General features: G+C 41.4%; 1 protein-coding gene across 8 annotated transcripts in view; it reads left to right on the top strand.

The window, feature by feature from the left end:
- Positions 1–21,857, top strand: part of Abca14 (ATP-binding cassette, subfamily A (ABC1), member 14) — a 105,931-nt gene that overhangs the window by 30,399 nt on the left and 53,675 nt on the right. For 6 of the 8 annotated variants that reach the window (XM_039101172.2, XM_039101170.2, XM_039101174.2 and 3 more), the window contains exons 10-15: positions 4,815–4,996; positions 8,929–9,060; positions 13,134–13,263; positions 19,307–19,461; positions 19,652–19,807; positions 20,401–20,611. In XM_039101172.2, coding sequence (XP_038957100.1) covers positions 4,815–4,996; positions 8,929–9,060; positions 13,134–13,263; positions 19,307–19,461; positions 19,652–19,807; positions 20,401–20,611 — 966 coding nt within the window. The remainder of the gene's footprint in view (positions 1–4,814; positions 4,997–8,928; positions 9,061–13,133; positions 13,264–19,306; positions 19,462–19,651; positions 19,808–20,400; positions 20,612–21,857) is intronic. The other 2 variants (XM_063280995.1, XM_039101178.2) reach the window with 1 other exon arrangement.

Genomic DNA, 21,857 nt, shown 5'->3' on the forward strand with positions numbered 1-21,857 from the left:
TTAGGATTGAGAGTTCATCTTGGTGGATTTTTCCTTTGATGAATATGAAGTGTCCTTCCTTATCTTTTTTGATGACTTTTAGTTGGAAATTGATTTTATTTGATATTAGAATGGCTACTCCAGCTTGCTTCTTCTGACCATTTGCTTGGAAAGTTGTTTTCCAGCCTTTCACTCTGAGGTAGTGTCTGTCTTTGTCTCTGAGGTGTGTTTCCTGTAGGCAGCAGAATGCAGGGTCCTCGTTGTGTATCCAGTTTGTTAATCTATGTCTTTTTATTGGGGAGTTGAGGCCATTGATATTTAGAGATATTAAGGAATAGTGATTATTGCTTCCCGTTATATTCATATTTGGATGTGAGGTTATGTTTGTGTGCTTTCATTCTCTTTGTTTTGTTGCCAAGACGATTAGTTTCTTGCTTCTTCTAGGGTATAGCTTGCCTCCTTATGTTGGGCTTTACCATTTATTATCCTTTGTAGTGCTGGATTTGTGGAAAGATATTGTGTAAATTTGGTTTTGTCATGGAATATCTTGGTTTCTCCATCAATGTTAATTGAGAGTTTTGCTGGATACAGTAACCTGGGCTGGCATTTGTGTTCTCTTAGGGTCTGTATAACATCAGTCCAGGATCTTCTGGCCTTCATAGTTTCTGGCGAGAAGTCTGGTGTGATTCTGATAGGTCTCCCTTTATATGTTACTTGACCTTTTTCCCTTACTGCTTTTAATATTCTTTCTTTATTTTGTGCGTTTGGTGTTTTGACAATTATGTGACGGGAGGTGTTTCTTTTCTGGTCCAATCTATTTGGAGTTCTGTAGGCTTCTTGTATGTCTATGGGTATCTCTTTTTTTAGGTTAGGGAAGTTTTCTTCTATGATTTTGTTGAAGATATTTACTGGTCCTTTGAGCTGGGAGTCTTCACTCTCTTCTATACCTATTATCCTTAGGTTTGATCTTCTCATTGAGTCCTGGATTTCCTGTATGTTTTGGACCAGTAGCTTTTTCCGCTTTACATTATCTTTGACAGTTGAGTCAATGATTTCTATGGAATCTTCTGCTCCTGAGATTCTCTCTTCCATCTCTTGTATTCTGTTGGTGAAGCTTGTATCTACAGCTCCTTGTCTCTTCTTTTGGTTTTCTATATCCAGGGTTGTTTCCATGTGTTCTTTCTTGATTGCTTCTATTTCCATTTTTAATTCCTTCAACTGTTTGATTGTGTTTTCCTGGAATTCTTTCAGGGATTTTTGTGTCTCCTCTCTATGGGCTTCTACTTGTTTATTTATGTTTTCCTGGAATTCTTTCAGGGATTTTTGTGTCTCCTCTCTATGGGCTCCTACTTGTTTATTTATGTTTTCCTGGAATTCTTTCAGGGATTTTTGCGATTCTTTCAGGCATTTTTGCGATTCCTCTCTGTAGGCTTCTACTTGTTCTCTAAGGGAGTTCTTCACGTCTTTCTTGAAGTCCTCCAGCATCATGATCAAAAATGATTTTGGAACTAGATCTTGCTTTTCTGGTGTGTTTGGATATTCCATGTTTGTTTTGATGGGAGAATTGGGCTCTGATGGTGCCATGTAGTCTTGGTTTCTGTTGCTTGGGTTCCTGCGCTTGCCTCTCGCCATCAGATTATCTCTAGTGTTACTTTGTTCTGCTATTTCTGACAGTGGCTAGACTGTCCTATAAGCCTGTGTGTCAGGAGTGCTGTAGACCTGTTTTCCTCTCTTTCAGTCAGTTATGGGGACAGAATGTTCTGCTTTCCGGCGTGTGGTTTTTCCTCTCTACAGGTCTTCAGCTGTTCCTGTGGGCCTGTGTCTTGAGTTCACCAGGCAGCTTTCTTGCAGCAGAAAAGTTGGTCTTACCTGTGGTCCCGAGGCTCAAGTTCGCTCGTGGGGTGCTACCCACGGGCTCTCTGCAGCGGCAGCAACCAGGAAGACCTGTGCCGCCGTTTCCGGGAGCTTCAGTGCACCAGGGTTCCAGATGGTCTTTGGCTTTTTCCTCTGGCGTCCGAGATGTGTGTGCAGAGAGCAGTCTCTTCTGGTTTCCCAGGCTTGTCTGCCTCTCTGAAGGTTCAGCTCTCCCTCCCACGGGATTTGGGTGCAGAGAACTGTTTATCCGGTCTGTTTCTTTCAGGTTCTGGTGGTGTCTCAGGCACAGGGGTCCTGCCGCTCCTGGGCCCTCCCCCACGGGAGCCCAGAGGCCTTATACAGTTTCCTCTTGGGCCAGGGATGTGGGCAGGGGTGAGCAGTATTGGTGGTCTCTTCCGCTCTGCAGCCTCAGGAGTGCCCACCTGACCAGGCGGTTGGGTCTCTCTCTCACAGGGTCTGGGGGCAGAGAGCTGCTGCGGGCCGGGATCGTGTATGTGTATCTTATATGTGTACATACTCTGTACACATATATACATGTACACATTAAGGAAAACATGTTATGTGCATGTCTCTATGTTATGTGCACCTTATGTCTGTTCTGGGGAATAATGGACAGCAGATACCTTTCACACTGAAAGATGTCAATATTTCATTACTGACTAATCATAGCTTTTTCTAAGATGAGTTTATCCAGTTGAGAAAAATTTGAGTAGGATTATGGTATACAGAAGAATTTGCTTAAGTGTTTAGTTTTACTTAGAATGCCGGTAAGTGGCATTGTGCTTTCATTCTTTGTTTGTTGGCACTGTTCTTCATTTATGATTGATTTTGTGTTTTAATCTATCACTGGAGAAATATATGTGGTTCTTTTTTTGTGATCTCCTTGTTTCATTTTGGTAAATTAGCCTATTACTGACCTGTTGTAGTAAACATTCTTTGGGATTTTCTACCCTAACATAGATCATTTAGTTCCCAAGTATAAGGCTTTATATTTATAATGAGCATTAAAGCATTGGAGCCGGGCAGATGTTGGCCCTCTGTGCTATTTTGTCTGCCTCCCTGTGCCAATAATCTTGAGGTATCACTTGCTATGTTTTGCTTGGACTGATTCTACTCCAACTGGCTGGTCCTCATGGACATGTGCTCATGATCCTCCTACCCCATGACATCTTTTTCCTCCTTCCTCCTCTTCCTCATGGTCTCTCTGCCTTTGTATACATACCTCTGCATGGGATTGCTGTTACTTTTTGCATAATTCCATCATACATTCCTTCCCACCTCTAGTGTTTCCTATAAGAGTCTACTCTGGCTCAAGTCAGTTTATCTCTGTGTGTTACTTAGTGCTTCTATCTTGTAGGTTTTAAAATCCTTTCTTTGTTCTAGATTATAAAAAATATTTAACCATAAAATGTTTCAGAGTGGTTACTCTGGGGTAATTTACTTTTTTTGCACTGTTTTCTATTCCCTATGTGTTCAACATTTGAGTGCTTTGGTGTATTACTTCATTGACTAGGTCTCCTGCACCCTCAGTCTGTGGTTCCTCACCCTTAGGAATGCTCACCAGACAGACATTTGATCATCTAATGAAGTCTTAATAATCTTGTGTTTTGTTGTCATTGGTTTTTTTTTTTCAGGAATGTGGTATTCGTTCTTCCTTCTAACTGTTCTCAGTTGTTGCGGCTTTTACACTTGATTTACTGAGCTTATTATTTTAAAGATTTCTCTTTGACTTTTTTCCAAAATCTGAGTCTTTACTAAATTTCTCATTTGTATCCTGAATTAATCCTCCTTAATTTATTTAGGTTTTTTATCTGGATTAATTAGACTCTTTAAAAATTATTCTGTTGAATTCTTTACCTGGGATGTAGCACACTTTGATCTCTTTGGAACCTGTTGGTAGTTATGGACTTTAAGGGGTGCACTGTCTTTTGTTTTAGTTTTGCTTGTGTTCATCAGTGCAGCTGATTTTACTTGTTTAGACACAGTAGTAACTTCCAATTCCCTACATGCTAACCTGGAGAACAGAAGTTGCACCTTACTACTTCTTACTGATGAATATATTTTATATGTATTGTTGGTCGTAGTCATGAGAATTTGCCTTAGAGAACTGAGTTATTGCTGCCTCACACCTGGGTTATTTGCTTTAATGAATCTATGATTTTGTGATAGTTTAATGCCACTGTAATTTTTAGTTGGGCTTAGCTAAAAGTCTTCTTCCATTATTTTCTTACTTCCTTTTCCTCTTGGAAAATTTAAATGTAAGAGTGTCATCACATAACAAATAGACAGCACATGTCTCCAGAATGCTTGTACCATTTCCTCCTTATTTAATCTTAACAAGCTGGGTATGGTGGGGTTCTCTACAAACACAACAATGTCAAAATGCTAGAGGCAAGAAGGAAGTACAGTTTGACAAGATTGATTGGCCAGAGTTGGTTCAAACTTTGAAAGTCTGGCCCTGGGTAGTTTGTTTTAGGCATATTTAAGCACAGCAAATTTGGGGAGGGGAATCCTGGTGATAACTCAATTCTGTGTTCACAACAAAGCTTAAGATATGATGATATCAAAGCTCTTATAAAATATAAGTGACATCTTCTATATTCCAGGATAGGTTCTAGAGATTAAGTGAGAAAGCAGGCTCAAGAGAAACAGTGCTTGTTATACAGCTCTGGGGAGGATAGTGCTATAGATTGACTAAGGTGAACAGGCTCAAGATAAAGTTCAGTGTGGCCTGACTATAGAAATAGCACAGAGGGTTCCATGCTATTAGTTATATCCATTCCAGACTTACGGGTAGAAAACAAGTTGTACTTCTTTTCCTTTGAGGAGATGACACTCCATGTTTAACATTCCTGGTCTTCCTTGAGTGTATCTGTAGGCACAAGGACCTACATGCCTTCTACCTGTTTACATCAGCCATTGTTGGACATCTGAAGTAACTGTCTCCCATTTTGTTTCAGGGCATGGTGCTCAGTGGTACAACTTTGCTACAAAAGTAAACCCTGACGATGACTTAACCTTGGCCCACATAATAGGAATGTTTTTATTTAGTGCTTTTCTGTACGGCCTTGTGGCCTGGTATGTAGACGCTGTCTTTCCAGGGAAGTATGGTGTGCCCAAGCCCTGGAACTTTTTCCTGCAGGTGAGCACCTGCATGCCTGACATTTAGAACCCCGACCCCAAATCCTTTGGTATCTAGTTTGCAAAGGGTAAGCAGGATTACAGCCTTTCTGTGGGGACCGTGGTATCAGACTTCCTGTTCGTAACAAATACCTGAGAAGAGCAACTCTCATGAAGCTTCATGGATGCTTCAGTCCACATTCCCATAGCCACATCACTTTGAGCCGAGGCAAGGCAGAACAAAACTGCTCGTCTCATAGAAATCAGGAAGGAGAGCCAGGACGTCTGTGCTGGTGGGATCCTGCCCTCTTCACCTTTAGTCCATCAATGCCTGGGCTACCGAATGTTGCTGCCCGCTGTCAACCTTGCTCCCTCCCCAGTTATTCCTCTGTATAAAAACCCACAAAAACATAGCCAGCAATGTGGTTTATTGACTACCTTGGCAAATCTCAAGGCAATTAAGCAGCCAGTGAAGATTAACCACAATGCCTCATCCTTTTTGCAGGAAGGCCACTGTTTGCCATAGGTATGTATAGAATGAAGTGATTTTCTGCAAGAAGATCCCACTTGAATGAATGCACACTAATAATGTCTATGGACCCTAGTGGGAAGAGGAAAAATTATGCCCAGGCCTATTTTTAGTTTTTTTCTTAAAGTATGACCATGCATATTTATGGAAACTAGTATAAAATTTAATACACACGTATAATGAATAGTTTATCAAATCAGGTTAATTACCATTTGCATTTCAAGTTGAGAAACTTTGAATTTCTCCCTTTTAGCCCCTTAGAAGATACAGTCACAGATCACTGTAAATTATATTCACCCTGCCACACTATAGAACCACAGGTTATATTCCCTCTAAGTTTACTTTATTTATTCCCTTTACATTTCCCACATCTCAGCCTGCAGTGACTATAAATTATTCTGTATTTCCAAGAAATCAGTTTTTTTTTTTGCTTCCGCACATGCATGAGGTGTATGCCTTTCTGTATTTGGGTTATTTTGCTTACATTGTATCTTCCAGGCATTCACGCCCAGGTAAACAAATGGCACAGTCTCCTTTTATGGTCAACCATATTCCATTTCATTTCTATAGCTATTTACCCATCAAATCTATGTCTTGGCTACTGAGAACAGTGTTGCTACAAACATGAGAGCACAGTTGGGTGTATGCCTAGTTGTGGGGTTGCTGTTTCTATTTTATGTTCTCCTGGGGAACGTCTGCTGTGCTGTTTTCCATAATGGACGTGCTAATTTAAATTCTCCGCAGTAGTTCATGAGAATTCTTTTGCTTCACACTCAGCAGCACGTTTTATGTTTGTTTTATGCTAGTAGGTGTGTGTGTGTGTGTGTGTGTGTGTGTGTGTGTGTGTGAGAGAGAGAGAGAGAGAGAGAGAGAGAGAGAGAGAGAGAGGAAGAGAGAATATACCCTCGTGACTTTGATTTGTAGCTTTTGTAGTGGTGCTATATGTGTTATTCCAGTGGTGTATGTGTTGTCATTCCAGTGGTGTATGTGTCATTCCAGTGGTGTATGTGTTGTCATTCCAGTGGTGTATGTGTCATTCCAGTGGTGTATGTGTTGTCATTCCAGTGGTGTATGTGTCATTCCAGTGGTGTATGTGTTGTCATTCCAGTGGTGTATGTGTCATTCCAGTGGTGTATGTGTCATTCCAGTGGTGTATGTGTCATTCCAGTGGTGTATGTGTCATTCCAGTGGTGTATGTGTTGTCATTCCAGTGGTGTATGTGTCATTCCAGTGGTGTATGTGTTGTCATTCCAGTGGTGTATGTGTAATTCCAGTGGTGTATGTGTCATTCCAGTGGTGTATGTGTCATTCCAGTGGTGTATGTGTCATTCCAGTGGTGTATGTGTCATTCCAGTGGTGTGTGTGTCATTCCAGTGGTGTGTGTGTCATTCCAGTGGTGTATGTGTCATTCCAGTGGTGTATGTGTCATTCCAGTGGTGTATGTGTCATTCCAGTGGTGTGTGTGTCATTCCAGTGGTGTATGTGTCATTCCAGTGGTGTATGTGTCATTCCAGTGGTGTATGTGTCATTCCAGTGGTGTGTGTGTCATTCCAGTGGTGTATGTGTCATTCCAGTGGTGTATGTGTCATTCCAGTGGTGTATGTGTTGTCATTCCAGTGGTGTGTGTGTCATTCCAGTGGTGTGTGTGTCATTCCAGTGGTGTGTGTGTCATTCCAGTGGTGTATGTGTCATTCCAGTGGTGTGTGTGTCATTCCAGTGGTGTATGTGTCATTCCAGTGGTGTATGTGTCATTCCAGTGGTGTATGTGTTGTCATTCCAGTGGTGTATGTGTTGTCATTCCAGTGGTGTATGTGTCATTCCAGTGGTGTGTGTGTCATTCCAGTGGTGTGTGTGTCATTCCAGTGGTGTATGTGTCATTCCAGTGGTGTGTGTGTCATTCCAGTGGTGTGTGTGTCATTCCAGTGGTGTATGTGTCATTCCAGTGGTGTGTGTGTCATTCCAGTGGTGTGTGTGTCATTCCAGTGGTGTGTGTGTCATTCCAGTGGTGTACACAGAGAGTTAGATACCACAGCTTTACAGCGGAGGACCAGATATGTTGATTTTGCAGTTAGATTGTGTTTGTATGTGCATGTGCATGCACATACATGTATTAGAACCCATAACTTGTGTGAAGGTGTATGTAGTCCAGTGGAGGATGCCATGTGTCCTGTTCTACCACTCTGTACATCACTCCTTTGAGGCAGGATCTCTCTTTGACCATAAATGTAGGATAATAACCAGCAACCCTTACTTTTTAGCATCCCACTTAATTTCTTCAGAATTTTGTAATTTTTGTTATAGAAGTAATTTATTTGATTACATTTACCCCTAGACAATTTTGCGGCCATTGCTGTTGTCAGCGGGACCATTTTCTTGATTTCCATTTCAACTAGTGTGTTTTTAGTACATTAAAAAAATCTATTCACTTCTGTAGGTTGACTGGTGAAGTTCTCTGAATTTATCAGTTATTACCTGCAAAGTGAAATCACCTGACTTCCTCCTTTACTGTCTGTGTGTGCTTCATTTATTGTTCTTAACTGCCCTGGCTAAGACTTTCACCACTGCATTAAATAAAGATGGTGGACACATGAACACTCTTGTCCCAGATATTAAAAGAAATGCTTTCAGCCTTCCCCACTTGAGATGATGTTGGTTGTGGGCTTGTAAGATAGATTTGAGTGTGATGAGTAAATTCTTGCCATACTTTATTTTCTGAAGGTTCTTTATAATGAATATACTCTGAATTTTGCCAAATGCATTGTCTATCTCCATTGGGATGATACTATATTTTTCGAAGGATCGAAACTTAATAACTTTGTCAAATATATAATTAAGTGTGGAGCAGGCTTTCCTCTACAAATATTTAAATGGCAAAGAAGACAGAGCCCACACAGTATACTGTACTTAGTACCAAACTACCAAGACACCACAGACTTGCCTTTCATTGCTTGTATCACATGAGTGGAAAGGAACATTTGGTTAAAAAGCATAAGCCAAGTGGTTTAAAATGTTTATGAAAAGGATTTGTCTTTACAGATTCACTGAAAAGTACAAGGATAGCCACAATGTGTAGCCCAACCCTGCAAGAAAGATCTGACTGGGAGTGGGGCAGTGCTTCTCGCTTTGACCTTCTGAGGGGCTTCACTGATTTTCATCTCGCAGAGCTGAGCTTGAAGCAGAATGTGTGTTCTGTGAACATAGTTTCAGAAATTCATATTACAGACAATTTGCTTCCCTTTATACTCACCACAAGTGACGACCCAGCAAGTCATCCATTGTAACTGCGAGACAGAGTGAAATGGCCAGACATCTTAGACATAGTAGAGCACTTAACTTTCTATTATTATTGTCATTATCATTACTACTACAATGACTATTATTATTATCATTATCACTCTCATTACTTCTTGATTGTTGTCATTTAGAAAACCTACTGGTTTGGAGAGCCAGCCTTAAGCAGGGAAGAGAGCCAAGTCAGTGATTTACCTCCAAGTGATTTTATGGAGCCCGAACCTGTTGACTTAGAGGCTGGCATCCAGATTCAGCATCTGTACAAGGTATTTATTTATTCACCAGGTTTCCATTCCTCGGTAGGATGAAGAGACAGTCTAGTGTGGAGGTTAGATGTTTGTCATGGCCACAACTCCACATCTACGCTAATTAAAAGATAAAGTAAGTAAGGTGCAATTGAGGTGTATACAAGAAAATAAAAGTCCATCTGTTGTCTGGGCATGGCAGCCAAGCCTGTCATCTCAGCCCTTGGGAGGCTGAGGCAGACAAATCATGAGGTTGAGGCTCACTTGGGCTGCATATTAAAAAAACACCACCACCTCTCTGTGTTATTTCTCGCCATCCTTCAGAATATGATCTACCTTTGTGTAGATAATAGTCCTGACTGCCCTATGTGATAAGAGGCAGAGTCAAGACGGAATTTGTCATTGTAAAAAAAAAATAGCACTAAGATTTGTTTTACAGGTTAAAGGCTAGGCTGCTTTGAACTCTTTGAGATATTGTTAGGCATTTATTCTTTTCTGGATCTTCCACAGTGTATTTTTTTCTTTTTATTGGGAAACTTATACCTGCTTGTATTCCCTAACCTCCCAAGGAGCTATCTAACTTAATTTGAATGCTTAATTTAATAATTTGTGGCAATTGAATCCTTTTCATAATGTCTACTGTGTGTCTGGGTTAAGGGCCAGTGGAGGACTGGTTCTGGGGCTCCTTTTACCAGTTATCCCTACATTCTACTTTGATCGTATTGTACAGGCATCAAACAGCCTTTGCATTTGGATTGCTTTGGATATTTACTGACATCAACTGTCATCTTAATATGACAGTGCTATATCGAAGGAAGTGTGCTCTGCCCTTGTTCTGTTGTCTCTCGTCTCTCCAGTTTTACCTTCCTGCAGGATCATCCTGGCACACGTCTCTGCTGTTACAGTGGCTCATTTCTTGCCATACCTCTCCCTAAAGTTGCACAGAGTGTCATGAGCGCTCAGCGGATCCAAAGGCTTCTCTGTAGACATGTGAAGAAGCACAAAATAGTGACCATTAACCAACAGTAAACACATACGATAGACAAGCTTCATTAGGAACATGATATAGATGTTAGAACTGGTATTCACAGATTTAAAAATAGTGATTAGTATGTTAAAAATAATTTTAAAAGTACAAAAAAAGCAGGAAAACACTAAGAACATGAGCATAGAACTAGACCAGTCAGTAAGGACATAAGCAACTGAAGTCTATAGTTAATTTGTAGGACCTGATAACCACACTGATTCAGCAAGAAATTAAAGACGTGTGGTGTGCTTTTAAAATGACGTCATCAGCCTCTGACACATCTCAGCACAAAATGAAGTCAGAGTGTTCTTATCGCCACAGTGGGGATTAGTTAAGCAGAGTAAAAGGTGGCTAATTAGAAAACTCAGGATGGCTGACAAATAAAATAATATAATTCCTGTTGCCCTTGCTTCCCTCCCAGGACTTCAAAGTCAGGTCCCATTGCTGAAATACCACCTATGTTGGACATTGGCCTGGGAGAGATTACTTTGTAACAGACCTGGAATCCTCCTCCTCCCCAGGACTAGCTCTCATAGTATCAGAAGCTGCTGGGAAAGTTGTCTAGTGAGAAAAGCAATAAATATCCTTGGCAGATTAAAGGCTATGAGCCATGGGACCAGCCCCAACTGCTATGGCTGCAATGCAACCCTTACACCTTTCACAGGAAGCCCGGGGAGCATGAAAAAGGGGGTAGCAAGGCTAACAGCCAGAGGAGCAGAATGCCTGCTGTGAGATAGTCTCCTAGACAGGGAAGGTTCCCCTTGAAGGGAGGAAAGGAGGGAGGAAAAGAGGGAAGGAGGGAGGGAGGGAGGGAGGGAGGGAGGGAGGGAGGGAGGGAGGGAGGGAGAATGGATGCTTTACTTAAGTATGTCTACGATAACAGCAAAAAGGTCAGGTTGAAGTTTTCCAGACAGGGCTTTAAGGAGCTTGGTTCAGGGCAGGAGTTGATGTCTAGTGGCTAGCAACAGTTCACTTGTAAATGTTTGGTGAAAAACTGCGAATGAGTGCCTGGTATTGTTGTGTAAGTCTCGAGCCTTACACAACTACTGGGAGAACCCCCCTCCCCCCCCAAAGTGAGACATGAGAACGGAGTTCTATGCAAACACAAGAGGTTTGTTTTTCTGGCTCGACGGGGTTGCCCCTCAATCAGTCCCTCATGGCAAGTGACTAGAAGGCGACCCCGAATGGCTATAACAGGCAGTTTTTATACTTTTTAGAGGTACAGGTTACATCAGCAAGGTAACAATTTAAACTTATTGCTAAGCATATTGACCTTTGAATCTATTGCCTAGCAAGCATATGACACACGTTCGAACCCTATCTGGGACCAGAGACTCAGGTGGCTATCAGTGCATTTTGCCGTTTTTCAAGAATGTTCCTGCTCCTCAGGAGAACTGTGGGTAGAGAATGGAACTTGGCCTAGCCTTGACCCAAGGTGGGAAGCTGGTACTTGGCCTACTGTTGACCTGAGGTAGTGGGTGTGAGGCTGGCGAAATTGCCTAGGGTCCTTCAGCTGAAGGTCTGGAGCTGCTTGAGTTAGCCGGGTCACAGAGCAGCCAAGGCAATCTGTGTCTCCAAGTTAGGACAAAGAAAGAAAGACATACTTGTGGGACATGCAGATAGCTGTAAAACCATGAATGAACCGCAACCCACCAAATTATACTCTTTAAATAGGCTTACTTACAGTGTGTGAACAACTTCCCAATATGGCTATTAAAATGAATTTATGAATTGGACTAATACCACATTTGGATTTTTATTGAATCTTAAAATACCACTTACCAAAAGGAAATAGCAGTTCACAAACTCAGGAAAAAAAGTTTAGATCTAGGCAGCCAAAGACACTTAAATTCAGAATCTACTATTCAGAGATGGTCACTGCAATAACAGATGCATTTTACCCTCTTGTTCAAAGCACTTTCTCTTTCAGGCATAGGGGGAGAAAGGTGTTTCTAACTAGTCTTTGTAATTCCTTTGGCAACATGGTGCCCATTGTTAGATGTCTAGCTTACAAGTGATACGTGCTCAGAATGCTGCCCAGATGGCAAACTGCCTTTCTTCCTTGTGAAACATACTGACTACATTTACACATACATTGTTCTAGGCTCTTTATGTGTTCCACTGGTGCATTCTTTGGCTAAGGTTTAGTACAAGCTTGAAGTCATTCCTCTGCACATATGCACTCCTGTTTTCCTGTTCTCCTGTTACAATTTTTGTGCTGTATTAAGTACCAGGTATGCCTTCTTCATGACTGCAATCAAAACATGTTCTACAACGCATGCTGCATAAGTGCTCAATAATTCTTGTTAATTAAATAAGCAAATGAGTTGATTAGCAGTGATTGGTAACTAATGAGTTTTTAGTGTACGAATTAGAAAATGACAAGAGACCCTTCAGTCACAAATTTTGGAACATGTGGGTAGATGGAGAGTTGTGTGGCTCATGCAGATAAGAGCACAGGAGAGAGGTCCTTTTGGTGTATTGAGTGGAGTCTGCCATGGGATTTTCAGCAGTTCATTCTGAGATGCGGAAGAAAGACTAACGGGATAGCTGGGTCTGACTGACTGGGGCTGACTGACTGGGGCTGACTGACTGGGGCTGACTGGCTGTGTCTGATTGACTGTCTGACTGGCTGTCTGACTGGGGCTGAATGACTGACTGACTGACTGACTGTGTCTGACTATGTCTAACTGGCTATCTGATTGGCTGTCTGATTGGCTGTGTCTGATTGATGGGCTGACTGTCTAAGTGACTGTCTGACTGGTCATGTCTGTCTGATCAGGTCTCACTGACTGTGTCTGACTGACAGAGACTGACTGACTGGGGCAGATTGGTGTTTAAGCAGTTTCAAGATTGGAGCAGAAAAAAAACATGAGATTGTTCAGGAGGAAATTTGTACCCTGTCCTGAAACAATCCCTATGACTAACTGTAGGCATTGTTTTATTTTGTTTTGTTTTTCTTCTCCAGCCTTGAGATCAATGACACTTCTCTTCAACTCTGAATAGTTAATGAATCCTTGTTTACAGGTGACAGTAATCAAATTAGTACTTGTTTCTCTTTTGACAGGAATTCACCTTAAAAAACAGTACCCTGATGGCAGTAAAAGACTTGTCTTTGAACTTGTATGAGGGGCAGATAACTGTTCTTCTTGGACATAATGGGGCAGGAAAAACCACCACCTTGTCCATTCTCACAGGTGTGTATACAGGGTCACACTGGGGCCGGTTCTGTGGACCAAGCATGGGGCTTTTGCTGACACCTCTGTGATCATTTTGTATTGGCTTCTCCCAACATTGTTTTACCTCCTTTTAGTCCCTCCACACCACAGGAAACCATTGTAATTTGCTCAGTGTGTACTACTGTCAGTGAGAATGTGTACTATGAACACATAGTAATTTGTTGAGAATATTTCAAACACAGAGCTAAACAGAAAAGAACTTTTAGCAAATATCCCTCTATGTATAACCTACATTCTACCATCCCAACACTTTACTATACTTTCTATATACCCATTTAAAAATATTCAAAGTTGGTTCTATACATTAAATATTCTTTTCACTATGTAATTTAGATTTTTTGATAAGAATATTTCATAATGTTTAAATTTTAGTTATTTGCTATTTTTTGACATCTGTATTTATCTGTGTAACCAACTACCTCTTAGGATGGGAAATTATACTAAGAATTATACTAAAAAAGTTTTCTAATTTCTCAAATAATCCACTTTTGTAAACCCCATTTTTATTTCTTTGTTTTGTGTGTTTGGAGAGGGGCATTTGTGCCGGGTGGCTCCCTTTCCTCCCTGTGGGGCTGGTGACTGAACTCAGGCTGCTAGGTGTGGCAACCAGTGCCTTTGCCCACCAAACCATCTCAGCAGCCTAAGAATTCCACTTTTAATTCATTCTGACCTACATTTCACATGAACCAATAACTTTGTTTATTCTATCAATATAGGCTGTTACCATGCAAAGTATTGGGATAAAGACCAAAAGTGAACAAAGAGGCCCAAAGCCCCGATCTCCAGGAATGTCATGGTTGCTGGTAGACAGAGCCTCATAGAGTGGCTTGAGAAACAGGCAGGGCTCAAAGGAAGAGTTCTACCCTGGCAGCCGTTCCTACTGAGGGGGATGGGGAAGTGGGAATGAAATCTAAGTCTGAGAAAAGATTAAAAGAAAAAAAAACATAAACAGAAAGAGTGATGTGCCTTATAAGGACATACAGGGCTTGGAAGCAAGAGGATAGAGACTGTTACGTGGACAGAGAGGAGAAACAGTGAGAAATGGCAGAAAGAACGTGACAGTGTCAGATGACATCTTTTGATAACAAGAAATTCAGTGTCAGGGCTGAAATCCTCATGGCATGCCTGCCGGATGAGTAGGGCTCACTTCCAAGACAATGAGAGATGCAGATTGAATGCTGTTGAATTTCCTCTAAACCTCAGTTTAAAAACCTCTTCTTAAAGGCATTCCTCCACAACAAGCATCACATGACTGTAAAGGAATCACCATTGTGTTTGACACTAGTGTATATCCTACCACTCACGGAACTCGCCTGTATCTGCCTTCTGGGAACACACTCCACATGTTACACGTGTATGGCAGCTGTCACCAAAGACATACCCTTGTCCCAGAACCTGTGACTGTTGCTTTATATGTCAGGGATTTTTCAAATGTCCTTAAACACATCAGTGACAAGAACCCTCTAAGGGTGAGGCAGAGCAGAAGAGGGTGCCCAGCTCCAGGGTAGCCTCCCACAGTTCCTCCTTGACAATTATTAATTCCAACCTGTGTTTGGTAATTAATATGGCCCAAGTGACTAGAACAGTTCCCCACAGAATGGTGAACACATGCATGCAGAACATATTGATGGCATGTCACCATTGTTCAATCATTTGCTTTTAGCATTAGACCTAAGTCGTTTGAAGCAAGGGTCATGCTCTGTTAATTTTTCTGTACATATGGATAATTTTGCCTGCATGCAGTACCCATGGAGGCCAGAAGAGGGTACCAGAACCCTAGGAACTGGGGTATAGATGGTTGGGAGTCACCGTATATAGGTGCTGGGAATTGAAACTGGGACCTCTGGAAGAGCAACCAATGATCTTAACTACTAACATCTCTCCAGCCCCTGCTAAGTTTTCTAAATGTTAATATTTTTAAGGGAAATTTGGTATAAATCAATTGGTAGCAGTTGCCTTGATTTTGCTTAAGTGCTGTGCTGTCCTGAAAGAAACCTCTAAGCTTAGCCATCATTTTCTGCTTAATGTCCCGTCTCTTTAGCCACCGACCATCACCAGTTTGATTTCAGGTCCTGTGGACTTGACTAACTGACACATTTTATATAGATGAAATGACAAATCTGTGGCCATTTGTGTGTGCATTTGAATTACTGTCACATGTCCTTTCATTTTACTCCAAAGGAAACCTTGTCAAATTTCTTGTAAGGGAAGGCTAGTATTATCAGACTCACTCTGTGATTGATTATAGGGTGATACCTTTGAAGGAGATAGCCAAGAAAGGAAGACACTCAGGTGGGTATCAGTTGATGAATAGACGAGGGAAATGTCATACATATACATAATTGAATATCATTTAGCCATAAAAAGAATGGAAAGTCTGTCATTTTCAACAATGTGAACAGGAATGGAAAAAAAAATCAAGTGAAACACAGATGAGTTCTACACAGTGCAATTCTCATGTAGAATAGAAAACATCATAGATGTTGAGAGTTGTGACTACATGAGTCTGGAGAGAAACGGGAGGGAATGGGAAATGGAAGGGTCTGAAGGGAAATGGAAGGGTCTGAATGGGAAATGGGAGGGTCTGAATGGGAAATGGGAGGGTCTGAATGAGAAATTGAAGGGTATGAATGGGAAATGGGGAGAGTATGAATGGGAAATGGTAAGGCATGAATGGAAAGTGGAAGGGTCTGAATGGGAAATGGAAGGGTCTGAATGGGAAATGGGGAGAGTATGAATGGGAAATGGAAGGGTATGAATGGGAAATGGAAGGGTATGAATGGGAAATGGAAGGGTATGAATGGGAAATGGAAGGGTATGAATGGGAAATGGAAGGGTATGAATAGGAAATGGAAGGGTATGAATGGGAAATGGGGAGAGTATGAATGGGAAATGGTAAGGCATGAATGGAAAGTGGAAGGGTCTGAATGGGAAATGGGAGGGTCTGAATGGGAAATGGAAGGGTCTGAATGGGAAATGGGAGGGTCTGAATGGGAAATGGGGAGAGTATGAATGGGAAATGGAAGGGTATGAATGGGAAATGGATTAGTGGTAACTAGGTTAGTTAGATAGGAATAAGAAGACCTGGTGTCTAATTGCCCACTAAGAAAGCATCTTCATAGTAGTTTGCATATAGTTTTTTTTCTTGAAGGGCAGGGCCTGACCACTCCCCTAACTTGGGGCTAGGAATGACTATTAAAACCAGTCAACAACACTTAGGATTTAAGAAGGACATAAAGAACTCCCTTAAAGAAATGCAGGAAAACACAATTCAACAAGTAGAAGCTCTTAAAGAGGAAGCACAAAAATCCCTGAAAGAATTACAGGAAAACACAACCAAACAGGAGAAGGAATTGAACAAAACTGTACAGGATTTTAAAATGGAAATAGAAACAATAAAGAAAACACAAAGGGAGACAACTCTGGAGATAGAAAACCTAAGGAAGAGACAAGAAGTTGTAGATACAAGCATCACCAACAGAATGTAAGAGAGAAGAGAGAATCTCAGGGGCAGAAGATACCATAGAAAACATCGACACAATTGTCAAAGATAATGTAAAATGCAAAAAGCTCCTAGCCCCAAACATACAGGAAATGCAGGACACAATGAGAAGATCAAGCCTAAGGATAATAGGTATAGAAGAAAGTGAAGACTCCCAACTTAAAGAGCCAGTAAATATATTCAACAAAATTATAGAAGAAAACTTCCCTAACCTAAAGAAAGAGATGCCCATAAACATACAAGAAGCCTACAGAACTCCAAATAGATTGGACCAGAAGAGAAATTGCTCCCATCACATAGTAGTCAAAACATCAAATGCACAAAAGAAAGAATATTAAAAACAGTAAGGGGAAAAGGTCAAGTAATAATAAAGGCAGACCTATCAGAATTACACCAGACTTCTCACCAGAGACTATGAAAGCCAGAAGATCCTGGACAGATGTCATACAGACCCTAAGAGTACACAAATGCCAGCCCAAGCTACTGTATCCAGCAAAACTCTATTAACATAGATGGAGAAACCAAGATATTCCATGACAAAACCAAATTGACACAATATATCTCTACAAATCCAGCCCTACAAAGGATAATAGATGGAAAACTCCAACACAAGGAGAAAAACTACATCTTAGGACCATTAGGGAAGTCTTGGGGGTGGGGCCTGGCCTTGGACCTGTCACAGCTGTTTTAGCCTTTATGGCCTGGCTGCTGGAGCTCCTTATGTATGCCTGGCCATTTGCATGCATTGAGGGTTTACAAAGTTTCCAAAGGGAGTCCACCACAGGGAAATCCTTCCTGTGGGCCAGCTGCTGGGGTTGGCTTGGATAGCCAACAACCCAGGAGTAACTGCAGGTACCAAGAAAGCAAAAGGGACTGTGGGTGACAACAGAGAGAAGAATATTAGAGTACAACTGATGTGACAAGAAAAATGGAAATAAAAGGCAGGGAACTTTAATTATAGAGGTGAGAAGGAGATCAATACAGAAGGAGAGTGCGAGAGAGGGTTACAAAACAGTAAGGGTCTCTGAAATAAACCCCATAAGTTATATTATTTCTTTATAATGTATCATTTCTTTATAATATATTCTTTATAAGAATATGATATATTTATAATATAATTTACCTAAAATTAATATAATAAATGCAAGTATATATGTGTACATATATATTTTAAATGAAAATTTCCTATTTGGGCTGACAGTGCTCCCCACAAGAGCCATAGGCTATGTAACAGAAACCCCAACACGAGACATGAGAAACACCCTTTCAAGCTCTGGCCTTGGGAAATCTAAGAGACTCCTAAAACATAAGCTGTCTCCATAGGTCTTCCTTCTAGAGTTTACCACTATTCTTGATGACTCCGTGCACTTCAGACACAGGATTCTGATGATCAGAACTGGATCTTCCCTAAAAGCCCCCTACCTGAGGGCTAGCTTTTATGGTACCAGGAGGTTCATTGCAACCTTCTAAAGGGGGACACAATCAACATCCTATCCAGCTGTGAAACATATGAAGCACAGCGATGAATAGCACAAGATAACTCTAAGTGTGCAGTAGTTGCACGCACCAACAGCTCCCTAGTTGGACTGAAGACCTGCTCAACAAGAAGGAAAACATACCTAGGGTGAGTGGGGTCATGGATCTTGGAGGAGAGCGTACAGCTACTGCTTTACCTAAGCATCATAATCCCTAACTATATTCAAAATATTTATTCTTCTAACCACAGATACATGTAGGCCTCTTCTCTTATCAAAGAAACTTCTTGTTGCAATAGAGAACATTCCAGAAAATTATAACTGACCAAAATGCAGAAAATAAGTAAGTTTGTGGTGTCTAGTCCAGTGGATAAATCTACAACACAACACCTGCACCCAAGGCTCAGGAAGTATTCAGGAAGAGCGTGTGGAAGGATTGTAAGAGCCAGACATACACAAAGTCTGCTCTAGGGTGTCACCTAGAAATAAAAGGGAAGCTACACCCAGGAAACCTCAACATGAAGACCCAATCTCTAAAGAAGACCCAAATAAGGAGGATACCAGTAGATATTATAATACGGAAGGAGCCTAACTATAGACAAAGACCAACAGGCAAGGAATGCCAAATTCCTAATTGGCTATATAATACCTGAAATCACACATGTACAAGTAGCATCAGATGGACTGAGAAGGTTGCATTTATATATTTTGGATATGTATAAACATATATTTAAAAGAGGCTACAATTTTGAGAGCAAAAGGGGGTACATGGGAGGGGTTAGTGGGAGGAAGGGGAAAATGCTGTAATTATATTTAAATTTCAAAACCAAAATACTTTCAATAAAGATATAACATTAGACAAAAATGAAAGGTCACTTTTCTCGCCATCACCATGAGATCATGAACACTGGCACTAGGTATCCCTGCGAATGGCACTTTTGCCTTTGCATAAGGCTCCCAGTGAGCAGCTCGCTGCCACGTGTCTTTGCTGAAGCTAAGATCTGCCTTGTTTGCTTGATTGTAGGTTTGTATCTTCCTACCAAAGGAAAGGTCTATATTAGTGGATACGACATCTCATCTGACATGGTTCAAGTTAGGAAAAGCTTGGGCTTGTGTCCCCAGGATGACCTGTTGTTCCCACTGCTGACGGTGTCAGAACACCTTTATTTCTACTGTGTGGTGAGCACCCCCTTTCTGTACTCTTCACACCCTCCGGGCAGCATGTACAAGGACCTACAGCCTTAACTGCATCCAAAGTTCACATTGGAAGCAACGAGAAGGGCGAGCATATGCATGCAGCTCTGTTAAAGCCCTAATGTTCTAAGCACAGGGTTGAGGGCACTGCATAAACTCTGGCTCTTTTGTTTAGATAAAAGGAATATCTTCGACGAACCGACCTAGAGAAATCCACAGAATGCTCACCTCTTTTGGCCTGCTGCAGAAAAGTAATACCATGTCAAAGGATCTGAGCGGAGGAATGAAGCGCAAGCTCTCAATCATTATAGCTCTAATAGGGGACACTAAGGTACCTAACAGTTAAAACGGGTTCTTGTGGGGCTGGATGCTTCTGCGGTAAAGTATCCATGGGGCACATGGAGACCTGGCTTCATGAAAATCCCCAGGACCCAGGTAAAAGTGCCAGGCATGGTTGTGGGTACCTAAAATGTTAAACCAAAGGTGACTTAGAGAGAGACTGATCCCTAGAGCTTGCTGTCTAGTCAGTCCTACTCATCGATGAGTTCTGGGCTCAGTGTGAGACCCTGTCTCAAAAGCTAAGACATACAGAGGAATGACTGAGGAAGACACTGGACATCAATTCCTGACATCCACATATGTGTGTATACACATAGTAAGAAATAAGATAAAAATAAATTGGGTCTTTACTCCTCCAGATTCAAACACAAAAACTGGTAAAACTCTCCCAAATGGTAAAGAGAGAGACTCCCCTGACATAATGTAGCCATACGTTTTTAACAGTTAAGGATTTAGCAGTTGTTTATCCCAGGGTGGTGTAGAGTCTGTAATTTTGCTTAAATAAATCTCCCACGTGTAATAGGTTATCCCGCATGTAGCAAACATGAAGAAAATAGACCCTTTGTTACTTACTTTTGTCTCCAGGTGGTGATACTTGATGAGCCAACATCTGGCATGGATCCAGTCTCAAGGAGGGCCATCTGGGACCTGCTTCAGCATTATAAAAAGGACCGTACCATCTTACTGACCACACACCATATGGATGAGGCTGATGTGCTGGGGGACCGGATTGCCATCCTGGTCATGGGGGTCCTGAAGTGCTGCGGCTCTTCGCTTTTCCTGAAGAAACTATATGGTGTCTCTCTCTATATCTATCTATTTGATTCTTTGTTTTTTAGCTTGGTGGCACTTGCCTATAACTTTCGTGTGTGGTAGTCTTGAAATAGTGGGAATGGTGAACTTTCCAGGTCTACATAGTGAGACCTTGTCTCAAAAAGTATTATTCTAACACCATTTTCATTCTTTTCTGTTTTCTCTGCACAGACCTTCCCATGTTCTATTGCATTACATCTGAAGTATTTTGGTTATAACTTCTGGCTATAATTTAGACAGTTTTTTCTCCCATTCTGACCCAGTGAATGTATTCTGACTTGGAAAATGTTCCTTATTGACCCAATGAACATGAACATCATATTTATTTCTTCCACATGGCTGATGATAACCAATAACTTGTCATAGGAACACAAACTTAATACATAGTTTAGTGGATGTTTATAGGGAAGAAAATCAATGGCCACACTGATGTCTATCTGACTTTGTTTTCTTGTTTGAACATCAGTATCAAATTCCCACTGGATGAGTTAACTTTTTTCTAGATGATTTTCACACACAGTTCCTCAAATGCTGCATCTGGTCACTCAGAACTCATTGGGCAAGACAGAAGCAAACAAAAGTAGAAACAAATGGTCTTGACTTCAGTGAGTGTGTAATCTGTTGCTTAGTTAAGACTAATCTATTTTCAGGCCTAGAGACACAGGCCTGTAATTCTAGCAATTCCAGTGGCTGAGGCAGGAGGATGGTGAGTGGAAGGACTGCCGGGGCTACAAAATGAATTCAAATCAAGCCTGGATAACTTAGGGGAATGTCTCCAAAAGTATAAAGAGGGGCCAGGGGAAATGGTTCAGTGGGTAGAGGGCTTGCGGTGCAAGCATGAAGATCTGAATTAGGATCCTCAGCAACGGTGCAAAAAGCAGAGCATGGTGGTTTGCACCGGTAACTGCAGTGATGGGGGGCAGAGACAACGGGATCCCTGTGCCTTTGTAAGCAGCTGGTCTAGACAAATTTGGGATTAGAACTTCCAGGTTCAAAGAGAGATCCTGTGTCAAAAAAACAAAACAAAACAAAAAAGGAGATGCAATTGAGAAAGACATCTGCAGCATCTCCATATGTGCACACAAAACCACCCCCACACCTTCCTACGCATCCCCACACACCCACACTCACACAAACTTAATTCAGTGCAATTTAACACATAAAGCAGGGTTAGAGATGTAGTTCAATGGCAGAGCACTTGCTTGTCATGCATAAGGTCCTGTGTTTGA

This window comes from Rattus norvegicus, chromosome 1, assembly GCF_036323735.1.
Source record: "Rattus norvegicus strain BN/NHsdMcwi chromosome 1, GRCr8, whole genome shotgun sequence".
In the NCBI taxonomy this organism is placed as follows: Eukaryota; Metazoa; Chordata; class Mammalia; order Rodentia; family Muridae; genus Rattus; species Rattus norvegicus.